Here is an 8,773-nt window from a genome sequence, read left to right as displayed (position 1 = left end):
AGTAATAAGAAAACATCTCATTGAGGTTATTACCTCTTCCAAAATGGCTTCTTCGGCTTCGCTCCACAGACGTCAAGAGGACGACGACGACGCATAATCTCGCGAGACTTGGACCTGGGTATATATAGTCGACTCGCGCTTCGGTGGCCCTTTTGCCTTCGCTCCGAGTCGAGGAAGCAGAGCGGTCTGTATCCGTCTCCATCCTCCCGGCGCCGACCCGAAACCCTCCTCCGCCGCCATGCCGCCCAAGTTCGACCCCAACGAAATCAAAGTCGGTACGTATTTCCCTCCGATCCTTATTCCTTTGATGACTTCGGCCCGTCGGAACAAGGCCTGGGTGCGGCCTAGTCCTGGATGCATGTATCCTTGTATGGGAAGCACGTGTGAACGAATGCTCTGATGCGTGCTTCATCCGCAAATCTAGAGGAGCTTCCCATTTCAAAAAACCATTCACCTTCTTATTAGCAGCAGCAGCAGTATTTATTTTTGTAGAGCGCTGCGAACTTTGCCCAGTCCTTTACATAGATACCTCATTGCAAGGAGCCATGCCACTTAAAGTGGGTCCGATCTGTCTGTCTTTATTGGTCTCTGTTCATAAAGCAAGAATTAAAAAAGGAGGACATGCCCTGGAAAAGGAGGATGCCTGGTCATCCAGGAAGGCAGCATTAAAGCCAATGCTAACGTTGCGTCCCTTCTTCCGTTTCTCGCGCAGTGTACCTGAGATGCACCGGAGGCGAAGTCGGGGCGACGTCTGCCCTGGCTCCGAAGATCGGGCCCCTGGGTCTGGTGAGTAGCCCTCCCTTGTTTTCCACGGGGACGGTTAATCCGTGACATAATCTAATCCGTCTGCTGTGGATCCTTCCCATCCTCAGAGTCTATTCCAAAGGATGAGATGAGTTGCCTTTGAGAGCGTTTCATTGTGCGTCCGTTCTCCTTTCAGTCTCCCAAGAAGGTGGGTGACGACATTGCCAAGGCCACCGGCGACTGGAAGGGGCTGAGGATCACCGTGAAGCTGACCATCCAGAACAGGCAAGCTCAGGTACAGGCCACGCCAGAAGGGACGGTCCTCCGGCCAAAGCCCCAGGGAGCCCAGGCCAAGGACCAGCATCCCGGCAGGGTCCACTCAGCCCTTCATCCTCCCGAGGTCGATAAAATGAGTACCATGCGGCTGGATGGCTGCGTGGGGCTCTCCGGGGGCCAGGCCTTGTAAGCGTGGCCCTTTGGAGAGCTGCTTCTTCTCTTTGGACTCTTAGCTGTACTTGGCGTCTATGTGTAGTAGTAAGGGTTAGGGCTAAGAGGTTTTGGACTTCGCCTCCCAGAACTCTCAGCCGTGTTGGTCAATAGTCTGGGATTCTGGGAGCTGAAGTCCAAAACACTTGGAGAGCCAAAGTTTGGGAGTCGCTGGTTTAGCTGATGGTTTTCTGTGGCTCTCCTTGTAAAATCACAGGTAGTTTAGTAGCAGAATGTATGCTTTCTGTACCAAAGGTTTCAGGTTTCTGTGCAGCTACTGTTTAATGTATAGGGGCTAGCCTAGGATTAGGGATGCTGGAGTTGCAGTTGAGCAGGATTGGGAGAGGCCCATATTTCCAGTTCTGATTGAGAGCTTTGACAGTTGGGTTGGAAGGAGAGCAAAAATGGTGGGTCACAAAGGCTTTTAAATGCCTCTGACCCATGTTGCAGACTTGGGATGCTCATTTGTGAAGTGGGTACAGTTGGCACAGCGTGTCTTCATACCAGTAAAGTGAAACTCTTGCAACAATACCTCAGCTGAAACATTGAAAGCAGATTACAATCTAGTAAGACTCTTCAAGAGGTTCGTAATATCATTTTAGCTGCCCAGGGATCCCTTTGTTGCAGGCTTTTAGTCTGTGACTGATCTCATTCCCCCCCCCCCTTACAAGTCTAAAGTGTGTCTGTTTCAGATTGAAGTGGTCCCCTCCGCCTCCGCCTTGATCATCAAAGCCCTGAAGGAGCCGCCCCGCGATCGGAAGAAGCAGAAAAATAGTGAGTATCTGGTGGCATGAGACCTTTAAATGAGAGTGCTACAGTCTTGGATGACAGTAATGCTGATGTGTAGAAGGGACAGTGTTCCACTTAGTTCTGTCAGCCTTAGTTTGGCTCATGTGTGGTTGTTTTGTATGTCCATAATCCAGGGAACTAAACCAATGCTTGACTAAGGTGAAATACTTCTGCCATTAGAGTGGGCAGAAAATGTCTCTTTGTGAGTGTGTATGAGGTTAAGGAAACAGGATGTGGGAAGTAAATGCACATTTTAGGAAAAAGAAAGTAGAATTAATGAACTTAAGACCAAAATCATTATGGGAAAGTCCACTCCAAGCCTATCTTGGGAAACCCAAAGTACGTTTGACTTGTATTCACAATCATAGTGTTACTCAAAACACTTAGTATGTGAAAGCATAATAAATGAAAAGCTGCAAGTAGAGAGCTCTTTTTGCTCCTTACCCTTTTCCATTACTGTAAGTCTTGCCTCCAACAGCCACCCGCCACTGTGCTGGCCTGCTCTCAGCTGTGGCTTGCGCATTCCAGTGGTGAGCTAAGAGGAAAGCCCCCTTCTAGGAAACAGGGTTGCTCTCTCTGTGGGTAACTCTGTGCCGATGAATGGGCACAGATCTAGCATTTCTTTTCTGGAGGACTGGCTGGTTGTGCGTGCAGCTCCTCTTGGTAGCCCTTTTGCTGGCAGTCCGCCCACAAAGACTGACTGGTCTTCTTTGTTACAGTTAAGCACAGTGGCAACGTCAGCTTCGATGAGATTGTGAACATTGCCCGGCAGATGAGACACAGGTCCTTGGCCCGGGAGCTCTCAGGTAAGTGCTGGGGTGATGCTGGGGCGGGGTGCGTGGAAGTACCTTGACCCATGGCTGGCTTGCGAGTCCCATGCCCCTCCAGACTGAAACAATCTACAATAGTAGGATACATGAAGCTGTCTTTTTTTGGTCCAAAGCTCCATTTGTCCTAGCATTGTCTTCAGGGATTGGGAACATTTGGTCATCTAAATGAATACTGGGTTCTGTCAGCCATTTTTCAGAGGAAGGCAATGATGAACCATCTCTGAGTATAGCTGGCTTAAAAATACCTTATGAAGTTAATTGGGGCGTCATAAGACAAGTAACTCGACACATATATGGGAACTGAGTCTAGGGAATTTGCCGTGCGAGGCATATGCTCCCCCATTGGTACACACACAGAGACAAACACCCTTTACCTGTCATTTTTGGCATTAGGAAACAGCATGAAAACCTTGGTGTAATGATTTGAGAATTGGGTTCTGGCCTGTTAGAGGGCCAGGTGTGACTTCGCATGAGGCAAAGGTGGGCATAGCAGCTGCTTCAAGGATGGGGAGATTTGACCTGTGGATCACAAAATAATAAGATATTCTGCAGAAGCTACTTTGAAATAAAGAGCAGCTCATGGTTTATGCCCCATGTTAACCTTCCTTCCTTGGACAACTAACCCTTTGAGCCTCCTAAATTCAGCCGGATGCTAAAATGAATCTGTTCATTCCTGCTCCCTCCACAGGAACAATTAAAGAGATCCTGGGAACAGCCCAGTCAGTTGGCTGTAATATTGATGGAAGACATCCCCATGATATTATTGAAGACATCGATAGTGGCGCAGTTGAATGCCCAGCGGTGAGTCTTGTCATATTTGCCACATTGCCTTGTACTAACTGAACTGGCTCATCCTTTTAATCAATATCCTTTTTTCTTTCCTTGACAGAGCTAAGATCGCTGCCTGAATGAATCTATCACCACAAGTTGTGTATAGTGAAATTTTGGTAAATTAAAAAAAAGTTTGCCTGATTCATGATGTCTATAGGTCTGTTTTTTGGAGGGGAGACTGCCAAGGAATACCAAGTGCACTATGCTAAATTCAGAATCAGAAACAGTTTGAAGGCACACAACAATCAAACCAAAATGTTTACCATAGTCGCTGGGAAAAAGGCAAAGAGCAAGTGAATGGTCTTCTGTTTCCCAAACAAGAGTCCATGGTTTTACATGTTACCTTTGTCCAGGTATTTTCCTAAGACCTTTATTATTTTTTTCATAGTAAAGTGGGTCAAGCCAAGACCCAGATGGATAAGGTAAAGATTGCTCTGCCTTTGAACACATGTCGGCCTGTATTAGTTGCAACAGCAGCCTTGAGTACAGTGTGTTGGGAACAGAGCTGTGGGTCTGACTGCGCTCTGTTCCATTACAGCTGTAGCCTCACACTGTTGAAAACGGCCCCGTCTCATGTTTCTTGGGTCGTCTGACGCCTTGGATGTAGAAGCTTGGGGAATTGGGCAGCCGTGCGGTGTATCCCTTCTCCACATTGTAAGCGCCAGGGCCGGGGGTGTCTTCTGTAAGCAAGGGAAAACACGGCAGCTGGTAATGCGAGATAAGACCAAGAAGCACTTAGAAGACAATGGATATCACTTAAAATGGGTTGTGAGCACCGATCTCCAAACATAGCTTAAAAGATCAACCAGTAAAACAGGCCAAAAAATTGTATGGGTGGAAGGTGGGCTTAGGGTTCTAGTATTTAACCCTCTTCCTTTGAGAACTCCATTTCTGACCCTCCTGTCTTAAGGGTTCCTGAAAGAACAGCATTTTAAAAAGAATTCAAGACAGTCCTCACCTTTTTTGGCCCATCGATACACATGCTGTGGGGCAGGACTGATAATGAAGGAGGGTGACCGGAATAGCACCTGCTTGTAGGCATGGTCAGTGTTATACTTGTTGGGTGCTGGGTCATTCACAGTATCTGCAGCAAAAAAGGTAAAGAGGTGAGAGCTAAGACAGGAGGAAGGGGGATGTACTCTTGAGTATCAGTGATGGGAAGAGGGTAAGGATCATCATTGGGTGCCTGTGGAGGGCCAACTTAAAGCATTTATGCCCTGCCCTTCAGCCAAAACACTAAAGTGGTTTAAAATTGTTGACTGTTACCTGTACTCAGGTTTATGTTCGAGTAAGACAACATAGAAGGAAAAGGGGGTGACAGTGATACGACTGGTACAGCAGACTGCCAAAAGAATCCCCAAACAAGTAGCCAAAGCCTTATATTTGAGTTTTGAAAACCATTATTTGATATTTAAATAGTATCAGGAGGGCATGCAACCGATTTAAAAGGTGAACACACAGAAGGGGAACCTTGCAGAAGGTATCCTTCTCAAAAGCCCTGGCTTTAATGTTGCGGCTTACCCCCCTCAGCCCTGATATGCCAAGAATTTCCTCTTAGGGCTCAGCCAAACCCAAAGATGAGTAAGATCTGTGCGCTTCTCACTTTTGTTGACGAAAGTGAACTCTCTCTTCTGACCCATGCTAAAATTTGGACTGTTGGATCTGTTGACAAGCATGGATCCCAGGGGATGTCCATAGTCAAAAGGAGAGGGCCACTGCGAAGAAGAGATGGAGAATAAGTGCCTTATTTTTTGAACCACTGAACAGAATATTCCAGGGGGGATAAAACCAGCTTCTTTTTGGTCATCTGGGTGAACTCTGCAATTTGCTGAGTGAAGGAGCAGAATTAAACTATGCACAAAAAGCTACTGATAGTGAATACACTGCATAAAAGAAGCTCATCAACATAAGCATGCAACGTGGGTTGGGTTCTGTGAGTCTGGGGCTTCCTATAAGAAATACAAAATGGATACTATAAACATGAAAATTGTCCATTCCCAGAGTAGGAAACCAGCTGGAATTCAAGTTTTCACAAGTGGGCTTTTAAATGTTATGCAACATTTGCATTCACCTAGATGCCACCATGATGTTACAAAATGCAGGCATCAGCTACACAATGGTAGTGGAGTGACACATGTGCCATGACCCTGTTGTGCAGTGGACACTGGCTTGGAAGTGCCAGATTGCATCAGGAGTGCCTAACACACATTGGAAGTGCCTGATGCTCATCAGAACATTCTTGCCAATGCTCAGATGCACATCTTTGCAATTCACTAACTGGGTTCTGTTGCATCTGCAACATTGGCACGGATTCAGAACCCCTTTTCTGTCGTGTTCTGTTTAGGACAAGCTCTTCCCATTCCTGGTGTGAAAGGGGTCAGTTCCAACTGAATGGCACATACATTTGTTTCAGTAGTAAAGTCTGCTTTCCTGATGAAAGGGTTCTTGCTCTGGAACCAGGATTTCTGCCAGGATCGGCGCCCGCCACCATCTGGATAAAACAGAAAAAGCAAAGGAGGCTGCAGCATAAAATGATTGCTGGGAAAAGGAGCCATGATGGCAGCCCACCTTTAACCCTCAACCAGGACTCTTACTGAAATCACTGGGGTTATCCAGTTGACACACACAGCAGAATTGCAGTAATGTGTGTATGTGAATACTTGCAAACTGTGGCTGAATCCATGGATATAGAATCTGGATACAGAGGGCCAACTAGTGTCTGATAACTAGATTAAAGTTCTAGCTCTGGACTGCCTGTAGCATGGAAAGGATCTTAGCGTCCCCTTCTCCCCCATCCCCAATACCAGTGATGGCGAACCTATGGCACGAGTGCCAGAGGTGGCACTCAGAGTCCTCTCTGTGGGCACACGTGCTGTCACCCTAGCACAGAGTTTGGCAGCGTTTCTTACTAGAAAGCAAGAGGGACATGGCACTTTGGATTGCAGTTTGGGCACTCGGTCTGTAAAAGGTTCTCCATCACTGCCCAATACCTTTAGGAGGGGTTTTCCATCCAAAGGTGTAGGATGGAGCACTGCTTTCCCTATAGTTCGTGGTGGGAGGTGGGTAAGCTGCTGGTCCAGGACTGTCCACATTCCCTAGGAGCTGCAGCCGGCCTTCCGGAGTCTGAGATTCTAGGGCAAACAGAACAAACTGCTGGGTGATTGAAAAGCTCCCAGCACCTCATGCCCTCCAAGATTTCACAGATAGGAATTGAGACACCTGTGGCCAAATAAGATCAGAGGTCAAGATGGCAAAAGTGGTTAATGAGGGAGAACAGCCAATCTAGGAGAACTGGCAGCAGTTTGCTTTTGCCGGAGCCTACTGGGAAGAATAAGATCCTGTCCGTTCTTGCCCCCTTCAGGCTAAGCGTACCCAGATCCCTCTATGGTTCCTCAAAGAGCCTGATAGCCAGGCCCTTTGCCATCTTGGTCACCCTCTTCTGGACAAAGTGTGGTGGCCAATATACAATTCCATGACAACTTTCCTACATGTTAGCCACTGCTAAGCTTCGTCGAGAAGGAGCCTGCGGTGATCCTCCACCGAATCGCTTTCCTACTTACTGCTCTGTCTTCCAGAATGAATGTCAGGGAAAAGCGGCGATGTTTCTCTGCCCTGGTGAGCCCTGAAATGGAAACACACACAGCATGCATGATAAAGGAGAAGAAATCCCAGCAGCCACAGAGGGAAGGAAAGATTATTAGGACATAGCTATTTGCACGACACACTGTATGAGTGCAAGTGTGGCATTGTGGTTTGAGCATAGGACTATTATTCTGGAGACCAGGGTTCGAGTTTGACCTTGGCCATGAAACCCACTGAGCGACCCTGGGCAAGTCACCCTCTCTCAGCCTCAGGGGAAGGCAGTGGCAAAGTGTCCGCGTTACCTGTAGGGTTGTGAATATCTCTTGTAGAGTAATGGCGTCTTGGGTTTCCTTTTCTGGCTGCCATCCAGGTACTTCTGGGCCAGAAACTTGGTTTGTTTCAGGTGGAACTCCATTGCTCTGGCTCAGTGATGTTGGCTGCATCCCTTGTTCTCCATCATTCAGAATGAATGGCGGCTGCGTTGTGTGACATCGCTGGGTTCTCATGTTCTGTGGCTGCCTGGGTTCTGTTCTGCTTGGGAGCAACGCATGAATAGAGGTGCCATATAAAGTCAGTAAGGCCAGGTGTGAAAAATCATGTCCTGCAGTTGTACAATAAACATCTGAGGTTATGGGCATTTTCTCCTCGTCCGGGGCTCTGTATTTCCCATAGTCAAGTATGGAAAACATATAGCAGGAGGACTTTTATGCTTCTGTGACTGTGGCTATACTCTGCGGGAAAACAGCTTGTTGTCTATCAAATGGTTCAGAATATTTAATGTTTTGAATTATGTCTTTTCTTAAGCAATACATGGAATCAAGGTTGCATTGCATCGCATTGGGTTTATCCACCGAATGCAAGGCTCCATGCCCAAAAATTAAGACCTAAGGATGTCCCCCCAACAGGCAATGTCATTAAGACTTAAACATTAAGCGCCGTGTATATTATCAAAACACTCAAAGGGTTTGAATACCTTGGCTATTTGCTGTAATAAATGAACTGATCGGTTGTTCTTCTTTGGAGTTGTGGACTGCTTTGAGTCCCAGTTTTGGGCGGAAATGTGGGATATCAATAATAACAAATAAAAAAGCAGGATACGGAGATAAAAGCGGTTATAATATATAATATATAAATAATAACCCCTTCAAATCCCCTCAAAGGCTAATGGTAATAATAATAGTAGTAGTAATAATAATGATTTGCGACTAATTTTTTTTAGAAAAATGTTTATTAAGTGTTTAAAAAGCATTCACACTAAAAGTGAGATATAAATATATATGTAAGGAAATAATAAAATAATAGGTAACAACAAGTATTGGTAACAATTTATTATTGTATAAGATTTTATATATATATAATGTAATAAGTCTATATATATACACTGTATAATATATATAAATATATACTGAAAAGTGAGATATAAATTTATATGTAATAAAATAATAAAATAACAGGTAACAACAATTATTGGTAACAATATTATTATATTATTATTTTTATGATTATATATA

General features: G+C 45.7%; 2 protein-coding genes and 1 non-coding gene across 3 annotated transcripts; 2 read left to right on the top strand and 1 right to left on the bottom strand.

The window, feature by feature from the left end:
* Positions 1-138: 138 nt before the first annotated feature.
* Positions 139-3,821, top strand: LOC149308085 (large ribosomal subunit protein uL11). The gene is made up of 7 exons (XM_089535054.1): positions 139-275; positions 713-786; positions 941-1,039; positions 1,923-2,004; positions 2,739-2,825; positions 3,538-3,650; positions 3,739-3,821. The coding sequence occupies exons 1-7, from the start codon at positions 239-241 to the stop codon at positions 3,742-3,744; spliced, it is 498 nt and encodes a 165-aa protein (XP_089391180.1). The 5' UTR covers positions 139-238; the 3' UTR covers positions 3,745-3,821.
* Positions 2,501-2,631, top strand: LOC149308086 (small nucleolar RNA SNORA65). The gene has a single exon (XR_016282257.1). It is a non-coding gene; the product is annotated as a small nucleolar RNA SNORA65 (small nucleolar RNA).
* A 405-nt stretch (positions 3,822-4,226) lies between the features above and the next one.
* STPG3 (sperm-tail PG-rich repeat containing 3) lies at positions 4,227-7,706 on the bottom strand. The gene is made up of 7 exons (XM_089536846.1): positions 7,565-7,706; positions 7,241-7,302; positions 6,671-6,811; positions 6,083-6,171; positions 5,284-5,395; positions 4,630-4,764; positions 4,227-4,414 (listed from the first exon to the last, which is right to left on the bottom strand). The coding sequence occupies exons 1-7, from the start codon at positions 7,675-7,677 to the stop codon at positions 4,227-4,229; spliced, it is 840 nt and encodes a 279-aa protein (XP_089392972.1). The 5' UTR covers positions 7,678-7,706.
* Between the last annotated feature and the right edge of the window lie 1,067 nt (positions 7,707-8,773).

This window comes from Sceloporus occidentalis, unplaced genomic scaffold, assembly GCF_023333645.1.
Source record: "Sceloporus occidentalis isolate IW3139 unplaced genomic scaffold, rSceOcc1.0.p SCAF_8, whole genome shotgun sequence".
Taxonomy (NCBI): Eukaryota; Metazoa; Chordata; class Lepidosauria; order Squamata; family Phrynosomatidae; genus Sceloporus; species Sceloporus occidentalis.
This window is presented reverse-complemented; position numbering and strand designations above follow the sequence as displayed.